We start from the raw sequence: 23,181 nt of genomic DNA, 5'->3' as shown, positions 1-23,181 counted from the left end.
AAGTAATAGAAGAGTGTAGCAAGGTCTAAGAAAAGTACCTCACCCCTGTTGGCACGGCCATGACTCCTCTACACTTTCCAGACCAAGCCACTGAGAGCAGCAGTGCACGGTTCTCAGCAGCCTCCACCACGTGTCTCTTGATGCTTTCTAACTTCTGTTCCATTGCTCTGAACACTTCCCCAGGCACAAATGTCCACCAGATCTCCCAGGACTCCCTTCAGAGATGAATACAAATCTACCTTAGCTATAGTTTTCCAAGATGACTACTTATCCGTTACTGTGATAGAACACCACAGCCAAGGCAACTATAGAAGGAAGGGCTTGAGTGGGCTTACAAGAGTGACAAAAGTCTATCACTGTCATGGCAAGGAAGCATGGCAGTAGGCAGGCATGGTGACTGGAGCAGCAAGCTGAGAGCGCGTGTCTTAAACATTAAACAGGAAGCAGAAAGAGCGCCACTGGAAATAGCATGAACTTTGGAAACCTCAAATGAAATGTTTCCTCCAACAACTTCATACTTCCAAAGTCTCCCCAAATAGTAACACCAACTGGGGACAAGAGAAAAGGGGGATATCTCATCTGAGCCAATATAATAACTAAGAATTTAGTCCTGTGCCTTATCTTTCTCTGTACATTAGACTTTTACAGCAGCATTAATGTCATGTACAGTGTTCTACCAGATGTGATATTGCAATAGTCATGTTCCAAACATAGACTCTTTTGTATTTCATATACACTCAATGTCTTGATATACTTGAGTCGTATGAAATGCCCTCCCTTCTCTTGTAATGCAAGAGGTAAACTTAGACCACTCTGATGTTGTCAATATAACTCTTGAAGATTTGTGAAACCGTGCCACTTCCTCCTCCCTGCGTAACCAGATGTGATCTCCTTCTGGAAACTCTAGTATTGCTCCAATAAATAATCACCATATTTGGTTCAATTCCACTCTAAATCCGTGCTTGATTATCAAATCCACCGTTGAGCAATTGTGTATCTTTAGTATGTATTTGATACCTTAAGTAAAATATTCTTGTTTGTTTGGAAATGTTTTCCTTTATAAAATTAAACAAGGTAAGAATATTTGGTGAAGGAGCTAGAGGTGGAGCACAACAAGAGAATCACATTTTATTTCTGTCTGCAATGAGCCTTGTGCTTTATATAGGCTGCCCAATTTAATTGAATTCTCACGATGGCTTCATGAGGTGGATATTATAGTCAACATTTCACTGATGAGCAGAATAAGGACTCTTAAACTCATAGTTAGGTCAAGCATGGTCTTGGAGTGAGGTGTACCTCAGCATGAGCTGAGCATGTTTAAGGCCCTGAGTTTAATGTCACACACACACACACACACACATGCACACACTTCCATTACGAAATGTAAGATATACACATAATTCTACTATTGGGCCACAAATTCTAAAACTGTGCATTATCAATTAGTATTTCATCTTAACCAAACCACTTCTTTTCTTCCTTCCTCTTCCTTCCTTCCTTCCTTCCTTCCTTCCTTCCTTCCTTCCTTCCTTCCTTCCTTCCTTCCTTCCTTCCTTTCCTTCCTTCTCTCTCTCTCTCTCTCTCTCTCTCTCTCTCTCTCTCTCTCTCTCTCTCTCTCTCTCTCTCTCTCTCTTTCTTTTTTGAGTTTTTCAAAACAGGGTTTCTCTGTGTAACCCTGGCTATCCTGGAACTCACTCTGTAGACCAGACTGGGCTCAAACTCAAATCTGCCTGCCTCTGCCTCCCAAGTGCTGGGATTAAAGGTGTATGCCACCACTGCCCAGCTAACCACTTATTTTCTTTATTTGAATTTTAACTTATTGGTTCTATATAAGGAGACTACAATATACTAAAATTATTGTAACACTGGGTTATCAAGTGCTCATTGGGTGTTCACCAAAGGCTAAGTATTTTTCTAAGCATCAGAGATTGAGCAGTGGGCAAGACAAGCCCACTCTACCAACACTGTTAACAAGCCATGGTGGTTTGAAGGAGATGTACCCATTAGCACCAAAGTTGCAACACTTGATTCCCAGTTGATTGCACAGTTTGAGGACATGTGGTCTTGCTTGAGGAAGTGTGTTATTTGGGGCGGGCTTTGATGTTTCAAAGCCACACACCAATCAGTTTGCTCCTGCTTGGTGCTCACAGTTCAAGATGTGAGCATTCAGCTTCCTGCTCCTGCCACCATGCCTTTAGCTAAGAATTCTAACCTTCTGGAACTACAGGCTCAAATAAACTCTTTCTTCTATAAGTTGTTTGGTCATGGTGTTTTATCTCAGCATTAGAAAGGCGGTTAATGCATAGGCTAATATACAAGTAGACAATGCAATAGAATCACCTATATAATTATGGGTCTCATCAAGTGCTATTAAGAAACCACAAAGCAAGTGAGTGATAGTGTTGTGGGAGATCCTTCTAGATGGAATTGTTGGGGCCAGATTTTCTCTAGCAGAATCCTGAACTACAGAACAGAGAAAACCATTGATATATACAAGGAAAAACAATTAGCACATCTTTGAAACAGGAAGGTATCTGGAGGTTGGGAACAACCTGAATGCCTGGAGTTCCATCAGCCAAGGGAGTGCTATACAGGAGGTTGAGAAGATAAGCTATATGGTCCACACAGGGCATCCTTTAAAGTGTATGCTAGGGTTGCAGGGAGTAAGAAATGTTGTAAATACAATTGATTGCCACCAACCAACTCAAGTAAACCAAGTACCCCAAATATGAAGGAATGAGAACTCAAATAATCCAGTCAGTAAATAGAATAATGAAATGAACAAAAAATTCTCCAAAGACAAAATACGAATAGCTAATAAGCATATGTAAAATTGTCCAATGTTACTGGCCATCATAACAGTACAAGGAGATTCCATCTCATGCCAATTTCAGTCACTAATCAACCAAATAACAACAAATGCTGTTGCGAATGCAGAGAAAAGGGAATCCTCACACATTGGTAGAAACCTAAATAAGTCCAGAACAACGGACTTAAAACTGAAGAACAAATCCACCCTCTGACGCAGATGTGCCAGTCCTGCATATTTACCTGAGAGATTCCTCATCATCACATTACAGAAAAGGAAACAGATCAACATCTACTGCAACACCACTATCCACCGTACATAAATTAAGAAACCCATCTAAGGTGTCTATCAGTGGACACAAGAAAATGCAGTTTATACACACATGGAATTTTTTTTATTGGATATGATCTTTATTCACATTTCAAATGTTATCCCTTTTCCTGGTTCCCCCTCAAAAAACACCCTCCCCCTATTCCCTCCCCCCTCCCCCTGCTCACCAACCCACTCACTCTGGCTTTCTGGTCTTGGCAATACCCAATACTGGGGCATGCAGCCTTCAAAGGACAAAGGGCCTCTCCTCCTATTGATGTTCTACTAGGCCATCATCTGCTGCATATGCAGCTAGAGCCATGAGTCCCACCATGTATGCTCTTTGGTTGGTGGTTTAGTCCCTGGGAGTTCTGGGGCTACTGGCTAGTTCATATTGTTGTTCTTCCTATGGGGCTGCAAACCCCTTTAGCTCCTTGGGTCCTTTCTCTAGCTCCTTCATTGGGAACCCTAAGCTCAGTCCGATGAATGGCTGTGAGCATCCACCTCTGTATTTGTGAGGCACTGGCAGAGCCCCTCAGTAGAGAGCCATATCAGGCTCCTGCCAGCAAGCACTTGTTGGAATCCCCAACAGTGTCTGGGTTTGGTGATTGTAAATGGGACTGACTCCCCAGGTGAGTCAGTCTCTAGATAGTAACTTCCTCAGTCTCTACTCCAAACTTTGTCTCTGGAACTCCTTCCATGTGAGTTTTGTCTTCCCTTTCTAAGATGGATAGAAGTATCCACACTATGGTCTTCCTTCTTCTTGAGTTTCAGGTGGTTGGTTTGTGAATTATATCTTGGGTATTCTGAGCTTCTGGACTTCTGGTCTAATATCAACTTATCAGTAAGTGAATATCATGTGTGCTCTTTTGTGATTGGGTTACCTCACTTAGGATGATGTCCTCCAGATCCATCCATTTGCCTACAAATTTCATAAATTTATTGTTTTTAATAGCTGAGTAGTACTCCATTGTGTACATGTACCACATTTTCTGTATCCATTCCTCTGTTGAGGGACATCTGGATTCTTTCCAGCTTCTGGCTATTATAAATAAGGCGGCTATGAACATAGAGAAGCATGTGTCCTTATTACATGTTGGAGCATCTTCTGGGTATATGCCCAGGAGTGGTATTGATGGGTCCTCAGGTAGTACTATGTCCAATTTTCTGAGGAACCACCAAACTGAATTCCAGAGTGGTTTTACCAGCTTGCAATCCACACATGGAATTTTTTAACCTAAAGATAATTAAAGAGGACTGACAGTGGTGAAGGGGAGGAGGAAAGGAAGGCAACATGAGCGAAATCAAAATACATGATATTCTAGTGTAGAAATATCTGCATGTAGCCCAGTACCACGTGTAATAAATGTATATGAATGGAAAGGGAGAAAGAAGAACCCTTGTGAGTACTTTGTGAAGAACAAGCCCTAGCAAAGTGAAAGCGGGGAAAGCCAGAAAGGGGAAAGCCAGAAAGGGCTACAGCCCAGGTCATGGGGAAGCATAAAAGAAACCTAGGTGGGCTGGCCTTTATGACAAAGAAACATTTGAAGCTCCCAGCAGGGTTTTCCTTCTCTATGGGTCCTATTGTTCCTTCCACCATGAGCTCCTTCTTTGTCTAGGTCTTTGTCAAGATGTATTCAGGACACGTGAAAAGAAAGGAAAGCCTTTGTGGCTGGTATGACCACCCCATGGAAAGCTCTTTGGGATAATGGTCCCATCTCTAAGCCCTTTGCTTGCCATGGCTACTGCTGGGTATGTGGGTCTAGTTTGGGATACCAGAAAATAGAACACTCTTGAGGCTGACAGAAAGGACGGCAGGAAAGAAGTTTTTCATTTTGTTTAGCTTTTTAAAAATAAAGCAATGGACCCCAGGAGGACAACCAAAAGAAGTAATGGCTGGGGAGAGACTAAGGACAGCATATCGCTACCTAAGCTGTGCCCATGTTCTCTTTTCTCTAGATTTCTTTGACATAAAACCTCTGGGCCATTGTAATGCTATATCCACATGCATTCCCATATGCCTGTGGCAATATTTTGAATAGAGAAGTAAGTATCCCAAAAACAAAATGGGCTGTGGTGTCAATTACTCTGACAAATTTTACCAAACCAGAAACATCTTACATGACACTCCCAGGTGTCATGTAAATCTGAGCCCACAGGAAGTTCCCAGGTACTGTCACCCTTCCTAATACAGACATGAAGGTCACTTCTGCGTCTTTTTTTATACTCCAGCCATAGTCAGTTGCCACCACTCTCTTCCCTCCAAATCTCTACCTCAGAGCCTGTCTCCCACGTTCCAGGAAGCTTTAGAGCATCTGGCACAAGAGTTCCCTACTTCATCTCTGGGCGGAGCATGGGAGCTGTGTTCCCACTTCACACAGCCACTCATGTAAATAAGAAATAATTATCTTTCATATCATTGTGAATATAAGCTTAGTGTGTGTGCATGTGAATACACACACTCATACAACAATGCCAGTCAGAATCAGTTCGGAGGACACCTTAGCAGAACAGAGAGTTTGATTCATACCTTGTGAATTAGAGTTTCCACCTATATTCTAAGGCTGAAATTTTACAAAGTAGTTGTACATCTTCAGAACTACATTCATAAACAAGAATCACTTAATATGCAATAGATATCTAGTTTTGCCTCTAAAAATCATGCTAAAATTAAGAATATGATTTCAGCATATTGCCCCCATATCCCCATGATCCACAGAGAGCCATAGGGATCACAGATTAGTCTCAAAAGGCAGTTCTATGTCACTTACCATAGCCACAACCAGGACCTGGAACTCATCTGCCTTGTGTGGACAAAGCTGTTGAGTCAATGTAACCTTGATCTCCCAGGCCAGCTGCACTGGTATTCACACACACATGTGCACACCATGAAATTACCAACAGTAGACTGTGGAGCCAATCCTTCTGAAGCCTTGTAGTGAAGTTTCTTGAAAATCAAATAAATGCAAAGCCACCATTAGTACACCAAATCAGGAGGAGATGTAGTAATGGGTAACCCAAAGGAACAGAAAGTATTACTCAGAGTTTCTGTAATGGCTCCAACTGCTTCTAGAAGAAAATGGTGACTCCACATGTTGAGAGATGTGTGCAGAAGCTAGGACTACCAGACTGTTGGAAAAAAGATTTGGCTAGGAAGAAGAACCTCTGCCTTCAAAGACAGCACAAAGTCCATTCCTTTCATTTGTTCCTCTCTCCAAAGATATTTTCTCAACCCTCCATAAAAATTAATATTATAATTAAATTACTACAATGGAAGGAAAACTATGATTACAATATGAGAATATTTTAATGAATTTCACTTTAATAGTGAATATTTTTGGAAGTGAGCCAATTAAAATCAAAGTGATGTGATATAGCTTAGCCCAAGCCTAGAACATGATAGGAGCTCAAAAAAGTAATATTACTTGAAGCAGTGTTACCTCTACTAACAATGAATTTTGTCTTCTGTTGCGGTCTTGAAAAATATCTATGACTTGACTTAAAGCCACTTTCTCCCTGAACATTTCCTTTCTTCCTCTAAGCATATGTTACCCTTCTCTTAGCTTATGCTCTCATTCATATTCTTTCTCTGTCTCTCATTCTCTCTGTCTCTCTGTATTTTTCTCGGTGTCTCTGTGTCTCGGTGTCTGTCTCTATCTGTGTGTGTCTGTCTCTGTCTCTCTCCATGAGCTTGAAGTAATTATGTCCAATTATCATGTATACATTTAGACTACAGCACAGTAATAGTTAATAATGAATTAATGATACAATTAATTACAATTAATTAATTAAGGATCATCTAATACCTCATGGATGTCCATGGTACCCACTGGTGCTCACTTTTCAACACTGAGATCCTGTGATTATCAGAAGATGTCTATCGTAATCCCTTGTTGTATGGACTACCCATGCCTTCTTTCCTATGATCTCAGTAAGAGAATTTAAACTGCCTAATGGCCATGTTTGCCATCCTCTTTCCATGCTATCCATAGTGAAAAGTTTTGTCAGTCTCTTTAGCTTCAAACATTTAAACAATATGTTATTGCTTGATTCCTTGAGACATTTTATTAATATTATTTAAATAGAGAAAATAAAGCTGCCATTTCTGACTCCTGCAGGAAGACGTGGTCAGCAAGCTATTATGCTGGGATAAGTTCAGACATTCAAGCACCAACACATTTCATCAACATGTCTGAGTAAAGCGATGAGACTGATACACACCAAAACAAGAAGAACACTTATCTGTGAAAAGGATTGCTAGTAGTATTCTTATCAGATATTTGTTTTAACCTTCTACACATAAAAATAAAACCATGGGGCTGGAGAGCTGGTTCAACAGTAAATAGAGTACTTGACGCAGGTTCAATCCTCAGCCCCCTCATAGCAGTTCACAACCATCTGAAACTCCAGTTTCAGAGGATCTCACACCCTCCTCTGGCCTCTACAGACATTCACATGATGCAGATATACATGTAGCCAACACAGCCATGCACATAAAAAAATTAAGTAAACTAAATTGTTAAATATGTATTTGTCAGAGCCAGCACAGCAGATGTGTCCAAAGTGAAGTAGCTGAAATTATAACAATGCAACTAAAATCTGGGAACATATTAATATACTACTTCTAACTAATATATATATATAAGACACTGGAAGCCAGCTTCATTTAAATCACTAACAAAATCCTACTTTAAACTACTGGTGAATGTTGTTCAGTGATAGAGCAGTTGCACTGTATGTGTGAGATCCTACGTTTAGTCCCCAGTAGTGACAAAACAATACAAATGGCCCTATTGTCTTATTTGAAGTTGTTTAAGTCTTGTGGTTATTAGCACTTGCCCAGGCTGAATAATCAGAGTGAAGCTACATCATTAAGGATAGATTGAAAACCTCTAACCTTGGCAAAAGTAGGTACTAAGATAGTTCTTGGAAGAAATCTATGACTAACCTTTGAAGAATATATGAGCCCCTCCTCTCTTTGCTTTAAGGAGACATTTGTGTTGCATAGGGTAACGTTTATCTTAGAAATCACAGGATTCTGGTCGAAGAGAGACCTCATCTTTCTCTGCTCTCCTCTTCCTTCAAGACCTTTGAAATACCTCACCTTCTTATTTATCTTATTTTTAATTTTGTCCATATGTCAGTGTGTGGGTTTGGACACTTGAGGACAGGTGCCAATAGAGACCAATCGAGAGCAATAGGTGACTTGGAGCTGTAGTCCCAAGTGCTCACAAGTCACCACACACGGGTCCAGGTCTTTTGGAGGATCAGTAAGCATCCTTCAGTCCTGCGCCATCTCCAGCGCATGCTGAGTATAATTTCCGAAGAAGTAAATCACATAGTGTTTCTTTATCACAAACATTCACTCATTCATGCCACTGATATTTATTGATTCATTAATATTCTGAATACTTTGTCAAGTGTAGCAGCTAGAGGAATTCCAGAGATTGAAAGTTCCATGTGCTGTGGTTCTGTGCTAATCATGAAGTTACTAAGATGATATAGACTGGTTTCAAGGAGCTCAGAGATCCTTTGACAAGCAAAAGACAGCTACATTTCATATACTATATTATCATATAGAAAATGCTACCATAATGACATGCATTTATGCTGATACATACAGAGGATGGGAGCTATAAAGTAATCCCTGTAGTCAGGAAGACGGCTTTAGACATAACCTTGAACTGTAAAGGAGAACAAAGCTCTCCTAGTCTCACTCGCCCCCTATCTAACATGGTCTTTTGGATTTATGTATCATGAGCCACTTAAATAAAACCGTGAACTAAGTAGAATCCCAGCTCACTGTGCGCAAGACAAAATGGGTTATGAGGGAAGGTGTGGGAAAAGATTGGGCTAATTTGAGACCCTCAGATACTGGTACTTATCAGATACAGACCATGTGGATCCTCTATAAGGTTGGTTTTCCAAACTGTCCATAATAGTTAAAGCATCTCTATATACACAAAATTCCTCCATTTATTGGTAGTTTCCATATATAGCATGACCTAAACATAATGGGAAAAAGTAGAAGAATGTGGCTGGGGGTGGGGAGCATTCAGTGTGTCAAGAGCATTTTGTGCAACCATGAGTACCCAAGTTCAGATCCAACAACCATGCCAGAAATGGTGGTATTGGTATGCACCTGTAATCCTGGAGTTAGGGAGCACAGATTGCAGGATGGAGGGGCTTTCCCAGACAGCCAGTCTAGCCAATGAGTGCCAGATTCTAAGAGAGAGACCTTGGTTCAAAGGAGAAAACAAACAATATTTGAAGAGCACACCCAACATCCATCTCTGACCTACACACACACACACACACACACACCTGACCTACACACACCACACAGAACACTTTTAAAAATATATATTAATTATCCAACAATATGTATACTGCACTCCTGCAGTATAACATGATTTGCTGTGTGTACATTCTACTTTCAGAAACATTGGCCAAGTTGCTCGACCTTTTCAGATAGATGTAAATAGTATGCTGAAACTAACTAGTAAATTTTAAAACATTTGTTTTTCAAATGTGCTTACCATAGAGTTGAATAAATGAGTTGTTTTTTTTTTATACCCATCAGGATCTGATGAGAAGTATTCTTCATTTGCTATCGGGAGAGTAAGGTTTCTCCCTTTCAAGTTACATTTCTTTTCAGCAGCATGTAATTTCTATTTGAATTTGCTTCAATGAGTAAATATTTTCCAATACATATTTTGGCAATACTGTGCTTACAAAATATCATTTTTTCTCCTGCTTAGATAACTCCTTAGGGAAAAAACACCTTAGAAAAAAACACCTTAGAAACAAAAATCATGTATTTATATATATATAACAAATTGTATCAACAAATCTAAACCCAATAGAAGAATGAATAGAATACAAATGGATTTTAAATGTGTGACAATATTCTCTTTCTATCTTTCTAATAAATGAATGCAGATCTGAATTTTAACTAGATACCAACTGCTCACGACCATCCAACCAGCCATGTAGAGTGGAGTACAGTGTGAGAGGCTTGTCAATATAGAAAGGATAGCCATTGTTTGACACAACAGTTCCGTGTACAGGGGTTCATTCCTACACATAAATTCTTGTGTGTGTTTGTGTGTGTGCATGTATGTGTGGCAAAAGGTCCTCAACACAATGCTTTATGCATACAATACACAATGTGATATAGCAGCAAACATTTTAATGATACATTAATGTGTAATATTTATATAAAATTGTATATTTATATCAAATAATATATACTTTAAATTTTTATATACTGTCTGTTTATATATTACAAATTTATATATTGTTGCTACTATAAACATATATATACACATATACAAACACACAAATGTTTGTATCATATACATTACAACAGTGTGGAATGGCTATGTGGTTGTTTTAATCAGTGTTAGTACAGTATAGCAAACAGATTCACTCCTTCCTAGGTGGGGTCTCCAGAACCTTTTTTTTTATTATTATTCTCTCACATATTACATGCCAACCACAGTTCCTCCTTTCTCCTCTCTTCCCAGTTCCTCCATCCACCTCCTTTCTCTCCCCCTCCAATCTACTCCTTCTCCATTTCCTTCCAGAAAAGGGCCCCACACCTTTCTTGGCCTCTCTGAAACATATTCTTTTTCTGAAACATGCACAATAACTTTGTACCGATTCTCTCATTCAGCCAGTATAAACTACTTCGTGTGTTTAGAAAACACGGTAGCCCGTGCCTTCATGGAACTTGCAGTTTGGAGTCAATGAACACACTAACAGATGATAGCATGGAATGTGATTAACACTTTTTGTGCTCCCCTTTGGCCTTTGTCCCAGATCGCTGGAAAATCACAGTTCTGGTCGTTCTTCTACCTTTATCAATTTTCAGCAATTATCAACCCACATCCTTTCTCTCCATCCATGGACACATCTCCATCATCATTTGGCTGGGTCAAGGAAGATTTTTCTCTTCTACTCTTTCTAATCAGTAATAGCCTATGTTATGTTTTATTAGCTAAATGATTGTGTCACCCTTTATCTGCATTCCTCAAATGTCTTTCTGTCATGCTTAGAACAAGATCCACAAAGTTTTTCCTAGCTCATTTTGAGCCCATGCCAGTCTCTAGCTGACTGCTGACACCATCCCATTTTCTAGGTATTCCCCACACAGATTTCTCTCTCTTCTCACACCATTCATCTCACACCACCATGTTTGGACCTCTTTAGGCAGATAGCTTCTTCCCACTCTTTACATTCAACTTTAAATATCACTCCTGTAGAAAGACCATCCCCGAAAACCCCAAATTAAGGCTATCACCAGAGCCATCATCTGGCCTGCTCATCTTGATTGTTTGTGTCCTTTCTCCCTATAAGGCAGGATGTACCCTGAGTCAAGGGTATTTGGGGCTTCATTCATTACCACATTATCAGTAGAAAAATATCTGCACATAGAGAATATTTAGTAAATGCTCATTAAAAACATTAACAAACATCCACCAGTAATGAGAAAAATCAATAATAGAGCTTGCATCTATATGCTGCAGTGAAGACAGGCATAGTATCATCTCTTGACAGTTTCTTCCAGCATCCAGAGGTCTGCTCAATATCCCCTTCCTATACCTGCCTCAAATTTTACTGTGCTGGCATTCTATTGTTCTGAAGACATCACCAGCCAGTACTCTGAGACGTCTGCATGTGCTATTCCTGTTACTCCTCCCTACATGGTGTGCACACTACAGTGACTGCTCACCTTGGAGGTCATCCACTTGGCGATTCAGAAGATCATCTCCCAGCCTCTGTCAGAACTCCCCACCTTCATCGTCCCCTCACACCAGCCTTGATTCCCACATCTTCATTGCACTTAAATTTTTAAACAAAAAGCCCATTTTGTTGTCTGTGATGTGTGTTCTCTGAGTAGATATCTTCTAGACACTGTTCTCAGGACTTGCAGCAGGTCTAGTGCTGCCTAGTGTGGAATAGATACACAGCAAATAAGGATTGAACACAAACACAATTTAGTGCAAAATAGCAACATGCTAAAGAGTGCACGTTAGGATAATACTTCTGTCTGTGTTAGAGAGAATGCTCCCAGACACAGACATGTGACTCCAGCTACTGAAAAGCTACTGCAATAGGAAGTTTAAAAGTTTAAGGCCAGTTTGGGAAACTTAGTGAGACCCTGCCTAAAACCAAAACATAAGAATTAGAAAGTGGCTTGGACACAGCCCAGTGGTTGAATGCTTGGCTAGCATGCAAGGTGTCCTAAGTTCCTAAGTTCAATGACAAATATCACTAAATAAATAAACATAAATAAATAAATTTAATATGTGTGTGTTTCGGTAATTCCCTCCATGATAGAAAACTGACTGGCTGAGGCTCAGGAACACATACTTATTTTATTTTATATATATGCATATACATATACTTACAAACATAATTGATTTTCTAAAACCTTAAAATATGCTATTTTGGATGGGTTTATAAGCTTGTTCTTCTGAAGCCACAAGGATATCAAGATCACCATATGTGTTATATCTAAACAACAAACCTTTAATTCCTATTGAATTGGTAATCCTCCTATATTCTGGGCTTGGCTCAAGCAACCTCTCAGTTGAAGTTCATGAATGTTGTGAGTTCTGATATATATATATATGTGTGTGTGTGTGTGTGTGTGTGTGTGTGTGTGTGTGTGTGTATACTTTCTATTAGAAATAGTTATATTTCCTGGAAGTGTGAGACAGGTTAATTTGCATCTTTAGGAGAATACGGCCTTTGTAGAAAGAAGTCAACCCTCTGGATTCACTTGCCATCAGAGGATCCTATACCTCTACATCCAAGGTTAAAATAGTTTAAAATAGTCATAACCCATTGTCAGTAGACTCTACCTATCTTCATGGACTTGTTTTGTTTTGTTTTGTTTTGTTTTGTTTCTGACTCCATAAAACAAGTAGACAAATGAATTGAATAGCCTCCTTTTGAATGAAAAAAATATAGTGGCAAATAAACACATTAAAAAATTTTCAAACTTTGGCCATCAGAGAAATGAAATTTAGAGTGAAATTGGGATTCTATCTCCCTCCACTCAGAGTGGCTGGCATCAAGGAAACAAGAAGCTCTGAATGTCAGTGAGGGTGCTGGGGTACAGGATGGGGATGTGGGAGGAACAATATATACCACTGATAAGGATGTGACTTAGTCCGGCCTCTGTGAATCTCCATGTGGAGAGCTTTATCCACAAAATAGGATATCCACAAGATCCAGCTACTTACAGATATTCACTCTCAGATAACCAAAGGTGGCATGGAATAGAGATATCTGTACCAGCCATATTTACTGAAGCAATGATAGCCAAGTCATGGAATCTCCCATGTGCCCAACATCAGACAATGGAGAAAGAAAATGTAGTGTATATATACAATGGAGTTTTATTCATTCAAAAAGAACAAATTGTGTTACCAGCAAGGGAAAAAAAAAAAACCATAGAACTGGGAATCACCATGTTAAGGGAAAGAGGCTAGACTCAGGAAAAACCTACTATGTGCTTCCTGTCAGACCTGGAATCCAGGAAGGGTATGAAAGAATTAAAGTAAAACATTATATTAAAGTAGAAGGACTATTTAGGATATAGAAATGGAATGGGTAGGAGAGAGGGTAGAAATGAAAACAACACAGGTCATGAACAGATCAAAACATACTATGTGCATGTAGGAAACATCAAAATTTTTACTTTGTACAGTTACTGCATGTTAATAGAAACACATCTTACTTTAAGAAAACTAGCAACTTTCATATTTGTATGTACAGACAAAAGTTGAAGTAGCACTTGCATTTTAAATATCAAAGTAATAAGCACATTTAAAGTATGAAGCAGTATAAAATTATATATGAATCTCAGGGACACTCTCATTGAACACTCAGGAACTCAGTAATTATTTTCTGGTTGGCTGAACACACCTATTGAAAGTCAGTAGAGTGAAATGCATAAGACCGTGGGTCGGGGTCCAGACATTCCCATGTTCAGAGTAAAGCTGTAGTATTCATTAGCTGAGTATGACCTTCAACAAGTGACTTACCCACCCAGGGCCTCAGTATTTCTCCTAGAAATATAGTGGTTGCATTATGTCTGATCCACAATTACATATAAATAAATATAGGTAGACACATTATCTGTTTTACCATATATTCTTACCATACCTTGTAATTTTAATATCATGAATTAGTCAGTTCATCTGATATTTTTTTCCTAAATGGGAACAAATTAATAGCAAGGGATAAACACGTGTATTTTTCAAAGATATAATTTCTATAAACATACAAACATAATTATGTATTCAATTTAACATATGGCACATGATCAGTGGTAAATGGTGGTTATTATCACAAAAGCAACACATGACACAATGAGGACTCCATTCTCGTTTCTCACCCAGGTATGGTTTTGCACACAGCGTTCTGAAGCATTTTATTGCAGTGGCACAGGGAGGGGGGGAAGACTGTGTGTCTAAGATTTATATGGCTTTAAAATCGTGGGAAAACAATTAACAGGTATAGGAGTTCACTGTAGCAGCGATCAGGCTTGTAGCAATTGCTGACATCTGTTTTACATGTGACGATCCGTCATTCTACAGGGTCAATACTGTGACTAGCTCGCTCGAGTTTGCACGTCCATAGCAGCTCCCTACTGCTTTCTCCTTGTTTAATTTAAAATATTAAATATTATCAAATGTTTGATTGAATTGCTCAGATTGGACTAAAACTTCAGGTGCAAGGGATGGGGAAGTATAATAACAAAAACTAAAAAATAGGAGAAAACAAACAAACAAAAACCTGCATTGGATTTAGAGTCCACAGGAGTGTTCTCTCCGGTGACCAGAGCATTTTCTTTTGTGATTTTTCTGGCTTCTGCCCCATTTTTTTCCCTTCTAGCACAACTCATTTGTGTGAGATAAAGTTGAGACGCCTCACGAGGGGCCTTATAAACATGTGTTATTCGATTTTAAATCTGATCTGAAAGTGCCTCTCTCCTGCTCCCTCAGAGTAAAGTGACCTTTTTAAATGGAGGGAAAGTGGCTTTAGATGACAGACTTGATAAATGCGGTCGTGCTCACTCAATAAAATAAGGCCCAGTGCATTTGAGGATAAATCAGTGAAATGTACAGCCCCACCTGTCTGTCTCCATCACTCATTTCCACTGTCACTTTCACAGTGGCTGATGGATCACAGTTGCTGTAAAATTAGACAGCCTTTAATCTCATTTCATCCTGATTAGCTTCTCTGTCCCCTTTCCCTCTAACTCACTGACTGACACGCTAAAAACTCAGAGCGGGCTGTGCATGAACGTGGAGGGCCAACCTCCTCCACCACCTGCTTGTGCACACACACAGGTGTCCACCGCTAGAGAAGTCTGGAAAGGACAAGAGGTGGCCTTGGGGTGACTTCAAAGAGAATGGGTGTGTATAGAGTGCAGTGACCTTCTCATGGGCTGCTGGCTGCTGTTGCTTGCACTGTTTACATTTTCCTTTCTTTCAGGTTTAATCAGAAGCCAAAGGAGTTAGAGCTCTTTCAAAATTCAAATATTGATCAAATATTTTATTTGTAGTAAATTTGGGAGTGTTTTACATTCAGCAGTGATCTCAAAGAGTCATTTGTGTCTGTTTATAGCTTTCTACTTCACAATGAGAATTCAAACAGGATAATAATTCACAAATGTGAATACTGCAATGCCCAACCAAGAAGTATAATATGCAGGATTGTCAAACACAGATAAAAACTTGCAGAGAACTAGGACTACCACCACAAACCCATTGCATCAGGACTTTAAGGAACATCGTTGCCCTGATTTTGAGGAGTTCTGTAGTTAGCTGCAAGCAATAGCTTCATTTGTTTGCACAAAGCATAACAATAGGGGTAATCAAATGAGAAAGAGGCTTAGGAATAAATCGTGTATTATTTCCTTCACTTAATTTTTGCCAGCATGGGAACAAATGCACAGCAGGGACAAATGCAAGTTGACACATTTTCAGAGATTTGTTTTATTATGAGGCTGGACTCATGGCTAAAGAGAAGAAAAAAACATTTTTTCTTAAAAAAAAAAAGATTTGGACATGGAGCAAATCAAAATTTTACAATAAGTATATGATATGATTTCTGTACAATGTCACATGTAACTAGGTGCATGTAACGGCAGTAAATGCTGTGGGAGTTCACAGGTCAGCCGTCATTACGTCAAGCTGAAACAGCCAGTCACAGCAAGTGATGGGGTAGCCTAGTTTTCCTTCTAGTAGTTTGGAAGAGATATCATCATTTAGACTGCAGTGATTTCATTAACTTAATTTTAAAAATACAAATTCAAACTTAATTGCTCAGTGAACCAAACAGATAGATGTACCCAAAGGAATTCAGAGTCATGGCTCAACAAGACCTATCAGTTGAGGGTATTCTCTGAAGATTAAAGTAAGCATTGGGGGTCTAGAGACATTCTAAAGATGAAGAAGTCCCCTGATGTAGTTCATAAACTGCACAAACCACTTTTCTTTAACTCCCTAAATTAGGCATATGCATATAAATACTTCTTCTCTCGTGGCTTTAACTTCAGAAGATGACTAGTGACAATAAATATTAATTAATGAATCAGAATTCTTACAACCTTGGCACTTTAGTAAGAACCTTAAAGGATGCATTTATAGAACTATTTACTGAGTTCTCTTTCTAAAAGCCATGTATATATATAAATATAAGTCATCTCGGAGAAAGCTAGGAGATAATTAAACCAAAATGAAATGAGAGATGTATATATAGTCCTCAAAATAAGTCAGATATAAGATAGGTTCATCCTCAGGTATGCAATAAACACTCTTTTCTCTCTCTCTCTCTCTCTCTCTCTCTCTCTCTCTCTCTCTCTCTCTCTCTCTCTCTCTCTCTCTCTCTCTCTCTCTCTCTCTGCATTGGCAAAGAAGCGCAGAGTAAGAATTGGCTGGGATTCATATTGATTTCCCACTGCACTGGTTTCTTAAGTGCTCTGTTGATCCGTGTCAAGCAATAAGTTCCCTGCCTGAACAGGCACATCACCTCCCCATTTGTCCTCACCTAGATTTAAGGCGCCCATATGATGAGCTGAACAAGGGCATCATTTTTCCTACTGGTGTCACTGGGCCCAGACCACTGCATGTCATATGATAACTAATGCTGCACACATCCACAATCACCCTATGATATTATGCCAGCAGGGACCAACACTGCACAGCACCGAAGGTGACAGCAGCACCCTGTTTGGTACATCGTGACTTTCCAAAGGAGATGCAAATGTCAGAGAAACCTGGCTTTGGTGGGTTTATGAATAACACCCCTCTACACAGTCTCTGCAGCTGGGTGCAAAAAAAAGGAGAGTGCAGGAGAACGGATATGCATGACATTGCTGACAGTTTTCATCTCTGCTACATAAGAGCTCCGATGCAGATAGATGGAAAATGTGTGATTGTGCTGCTAATGACATTGTACAGGAAATTAAGCGTATACATTTGGAGGAGGCATTAAATCAGCAGGACCTTAATTTAAAAACTTAAAACTGTATGGAAATTACGCCTGCTCAATGCTGTGGAGTAGAAAGACACACAGCACCCCAGTCTGTTTGTAGAAAGATTGCCAGCAAATGGTTCCACATTATTGAGAGTTACTTCTCTCAGGAAGTAGCTGCCAGCCCTGACCATTTGGGAGTGTCAGTCATTGCCGTAGAAACTCTATCCCCCACCATTGGGCAGATGAGGAGAGCTCAAGAATGGAAAGCAGCATGCAGGTTGTTCTTGACTAATTCGAGGAATAACATTATGCAAAATTGATCAAAAGGGGTTGGGCTTGAAACTGCTTGCAACATACCACTGAGCCAAGATGCGTGGCTCATAGGAATTGTGGGTACCCATGCTGTTGCCTGTTGATGGAGTCTTGTATTCTGTACATACTTTGGTGAAGTATATAGCTGGTAAGCTGAGGTATTAGAAATTTTTATATGTCCTTTTCTCTTGATTCCAGTTATGCCTTACAACAGTGCCCACCACTGCGTTGTAGAGGTAGAAAACTTCCTGTTCGTGTTGGGTGGAGAGGACCAGTGGAACCCAAATGGTAACTATTGAACAGTTGCTTTGAACAACTCAGCTTTATGTAACGACAACAAAGTATCGGAGGCAACTAACTTTAAAGAGAAAAGATTTATCCAGTTCAGAGTTCTGGAGGTACACAACTGTGTAGTTCAGTTTTGGTGACCCACTATGGAATTTGGAGTGATTCAATGATGCCATCAATGGGGCCATAAAAATGAGAGAAGGTTGGCAGGGTCCTACAATACTTTCTGAGGACATGGCTCTGATGAACTTAGAACTGTCCATAGGTCTACCTCCTAAACTTCCCATCTGCTAATACTATCATCTTGTGAACCAAACCCTTACCATGTAAATGAGCTTTGGGTGAGCATTGGTTCGCCCATTTACCATAGCAATGCTGAACAAGTACACACACTGTAAAAGGGATTACTATCCATCCCTTTTAAACTTAATGTTGAAAATACAGTTCTGTGTAACATGGGCAAATGGAGAGGTCATGAAGTTCGCTGATGGAGGGAGGGAGGATACTCATGGAGCTAGCTGAGGACATATGTAACAGAGCATTCAAGTGCCAATTCTCTGGGGACTTAGCTTCACAGTGATGCCCGGCCCTTGTCCTTATCCATCCCCTGAGGAATGCCACAAGCAGAAGCAAGGACTCCCCAGGGGAAGGTTGAGTCAGCTGCAGCTGTTCAGATCTTCACCCACAACTCTCCTCGCATTCTGTCTATATGAGAACATGGTTGCAAGAAGCATTCTCTTGCTCATGCAGAATGGAACTCTAATGCAAGTTCCTTTGCAGCAGGTAGGACCTCAAATCCAGAGCTCCCACTCTGCTCATTGCAGCATTTACAGGCATATCCTCCAGAGGTTCTCCACCATATTTCCTATAACTGATTCCTTTCCAAATGAAAGGAGAACTTTTGATACACATTCCAAACCAAACACAAGAACACTATGTATTGCAGACTATGCAAAATGATCATGGTATTTTTAGAAAGCTTGTAAGTGAGGGCTGAGCCACAGTTGCAGCTTTCTGTGTTACAGGGATAATTATAACTGAGGAGCCATAAAACAGCTTGCAGGTACACATTTTTACTTTAAAGCCTCAGAACGTCCCACTGAAATTACATATACTGCATATATTTTATTGTGAATGCTCTTTTTCAGCATCTGCACCAAGGTAAATTGTGTAAAAATCACAACATCTGCTCCTTCTAGAAAACTGTAAAGGAAAACAAGCCAGGCTGCCCACACATAAGAAAGGGAGAGAGTTGGGGAGACAGTTCAGTCAATAAACTGTTTGCCTTGAAAGCACAAGAGCCTGATTCAATCCCCAGAAACCAGAGTTAAAAAAGAAAATTAAGGTTGGTATGGTGGAAAATTCCTGTAATCCAAGCACCAGGGATAGGAGACAAGGATCCCTGGATACTCAACCTAACCTACTGGTAAGTCCTAGACCAGTGAGAGACTCTACCTGAAAGATTACAGTAGACAGTACCAGAGAAATAACAGATGAACTTGTCCTTTGACATCCATCCACATGCAAGTGCTCACACAGGCATGCCCTCCACCTATCCTGACACACACACACAAGATCACACACACAAAGGAGATGTTTCCAGGCCCTACATTTATGTTGTACCTCAGCATTAAAGGTGAAGTTATCAGACCTTTGTAGAATCCATAAGTAGTCACTCCACACAGCCACTGGATTTATTTAAGAAGCAAAGAGTCTACAAAACATTCTTGGGAGATCCTAGAGTAAAGCTAAAAACACTATGCCCACAAGATGGCTTAACCAGGAAAGGTACTTTTTGCCAAGTATGATGATCTGAATTCAATTCCTAGAACCTCCATAGTAGAAAGAGAGAAGTAACTCCCACAGGTTGTCCTGACTTCTACAAGTATGACACGCATGCATTCACACTCCCTAACACACACACACACACACACACACACACACACACACACACACACATGTTTTTTAAAAAACTAAACATGAGAAAAATTTAGGAAGTCCTATTTCAGACCTCCAAGAACTTCCCAGTCATTCCTTTACGGGCCTCTGTTAAAATGATAATTCTCATAATCAGCTTTCAAACACAAAACAAAACATAAAACTCTCCACATAACTGAGTCTTTAAAAAAAAAAAGGAAAGAAGACAGTTCTACTATGCAACCCAGGGTATCCCCAAACACAGGATTGTCCTGCCTCAGTTTCTTAAGTGCTAGAATTACAGGCATGAGCCATGATACCTGACCTTTTTTTTTTCAGTGCTAGAGATTAAACCCAAGCCTTGTTACCATTGTGAAAGTGCTTCAGCACAGTACTAACTATCACAGTCCAAGCATTATCCTAATCAACAACTGATTAAACAGCTCCCAGGGCCTGGATGGGGCCTCAGATAATAACTAGCTTGCTACATTGGCAGAAAGACTTGACTTTGACCTTCAGGGCACATAGAAAAGGCTAGGTCTGGTGGCAAAAGCTTTAATTTTAGTGCTGGGGTTGGTTTGAGGACAGGTGGATTTCTGGGACTCACTAGCCAGCCAGCCTGACCTGTTCAAGCCCAGGTTAGTAGGCAAACCTGTCAGCAAGGTGAAGGGTACCTGGAGAGCAACACCTAAGTGTGACCTCTGGCTTCTGCAAACATTCACACACCTGCACACTCGCAGGCATCTGCCCCACCCTACCCCCCACACACACATGTACAGGCACATGTGCAGACACATGCACACACATGCTTCATAAGCATAGGCCAGAATATTTACATGGATATTTACATAGCAGTTTCTTGTAATGCCAGAGTGCCAAGGCATGGTGTGCTTGTGTGTGCATGAGCAGAATCACTGATCATGCCAATAACTGTCTTCTCTCTGTTTTAGCTGCTAGGAAGCTCAGAGTGAAGTTTCAGTATGTTAATTTCAACATTACCCTCAGTTGAAGGCCTGAAAGCTCCCTCTTTCTCTAAAGTTCCTTTTTAGAAACTTGGAAACTTCCAGATGGAAAATTGATTTCTTTAAACAGAGGGGAGCTGGTTATATCAGAGGCAAGTAAGCCAGCCTTTAGTTCCCTGTGTCAATTAAAATTGTATTTTAATTAAAAATGTTCTAAAAATGTGTTGGCGGGCATCTTCAAAGGAAGATTAAAAACAGAAGGCAAGGTAGCTGATTCTATGAGGGCTGTATCTGTGGTCATGATCAGGCAGCATTACAGCTAAGAACTGGGCTGCATCTATTTCTGAGAAAACTGAACTCTACCATAACTTGCACAATTCCACAAATACTTTGCATGGAGCTACAAATTCTGTCCATCTGGTCAACCACAGTAGGCTCTGATAGTATTGGCAGTTGGTGAGCATGCAATATTTCAGCCAGAAAATGTTTGCTGAAATTTCAATTAATCCTCAGAAGCACCTTGTGAGCCATAATCTATGGTAGCTCCAGTTTTTCTGTGTAAGGAGAGTAACCCTGAAGAGTATTCACTTAAGAATATACTGTTCACAAGAATAAAGGAAATGATTCCATCATAGGTTTATCTGATATCAAGGTCTTGGTCCATAACAACTATTATATTGTCTTTCACCATATTTCTCAGTGATCTTGTCAACCATAGTTTAAAAAAGGAAATATGATTTATGATTTTTGCCATTGGTCTTAAAAAGCACTACATTAATGGGAAGTGGCTTCTACTTGCTACCATGGACTCTAATCACTCCACATCTCATAAAAATATTAAAAAGACTTGAACCACTCATAAATGTGGATTTTTCATAGTATGATGCCCTATGCAACTAATACTGACACAAAGGATAAATATGCTAATATAAAAGTACTTTTATGTAATTGCTATACAAGAGAACAGTTAACACATGGTTCAAATGTTATGCGCACATCTGTTCTAAAAATGAGAACTCAAGTTCAGTGTTAATTCATATGAAAATACTTTATGAAAAGTATATCCTGAGCAAAATACAGAACTGTGAATTTCAGATCATGCTCATAAAACATATGAATGCACTTCATCAAGCAGAAATGTAATTTCATTTGTTGGTGGTTTTGATTACATGACCGAAAATGGACATCAGAAAACTAATATTAATTACTGGACCAATAACCAATACACATACATTTCTACTTAGCTATAGTGTAAATATTACCTCCTGTCAACTTGTTCCATGTGATGGTAATAGGAATATAGCCATATATACTATCAGGATACATAGAAATTTGATTTACATTTTCTACTTAAACTAACTCCTCAAACAACTAAGAGGGGATTTTCATTCTCTACTCTGTGCCTACCATTGGCTGGAAACGTTCCCTATTTTCTCATTCATCTCTTCATACACTAATACTCATCAATGATGTCTGCTGGTAGGGCGTCATCACAAGAAGAGAAGTAAAGGAAAAGACAGAAAGAAAATGAAAACCCAGATATGGTGGGGAAAGCATGTAATCCCAGTGCTGAGAGAGAGAGGATAGAAAGATCTAAGGTTTTAAGCCAGTCTAGACAGCTCCTGAAACCCTATTGGAATGAATGGTGTAGGAAAATCTGAGACTGGTGAAGGGAAGGAAAAGGGAAAAGAGTGAAGAGAGAAAAAGGAGTAGAAATAAACAGAGAGAACAGGAAGAGGTGGGGAAAGAAGGGAACTGGAAATGGAAGGAGAAGTGGTAAAGGAAGGAAAGAGAGAATAAGAGAGAAGAAGGGAAAGGGGGGAAGGAGAGAATGGGAGGGAAGTAGAAGGGAGGCAGAGTGGGGTGGGGTGGGGTGAGAGATAAATATTTATAGGAAACAATGGAAAGATGGGTAGAGGGTATAAAAAAGAGTAAGAAAGATGTGGGAAGAGTAAACTATTTTCCAAAATTCCAACATATGTAGCCATCACTCTGAAGCCTCTAGAAGAGTCTCAACAGCAAGCCCCATGACAGCAAATAAAGTCCAATCTAACTCACTTTCGTTTCCAAAAGGCCCACTAT

At 39.8% G+C, this 23,181-nt stretch overlaps 1 protein-coding gene across 1 annotated transcript in view; it reads left to right on the top strand.

Annotated features, from left to right (window-relative positions):
• Klhl14 (kelch like family member 14) overlaps positions 1-23,181 on the top strand; it is a 102,951-nt gene that overhangs the window by 61,497 nt on the left and 18,273 nt on the right. The window contains exon 3 of the mRNA XM_029471720.2: positions 18,131-18,220. Coding sequence (XP_029327580.1) covers positions 18,131-18,220 — 90 coding nt within the window. The remainder of the gene's footprint in view (positions 1-18,130; positions 18,221-23,181) is intronic.

This window comes from Mus caroli, unplaced genomic scaffold (genome assembly GCF_978045245.1).
Source record: "Mus caroli unplaced genomic scaffold, Mus_caroli_1 scaffold_19, whole genome shotgun sequence".
In the NCBI taxonomy this organism is placed as follows: Eukaryota; Metazoa; Chordata; class Mammalia; order Rodentia; family Muridae; genus Mus; species Mus caroli.
The sequence above is the reverse complement of the archived record's forward strand: the minus strand, read 5'-3'. Positions and strand labels throughout refer to the sequence as shown.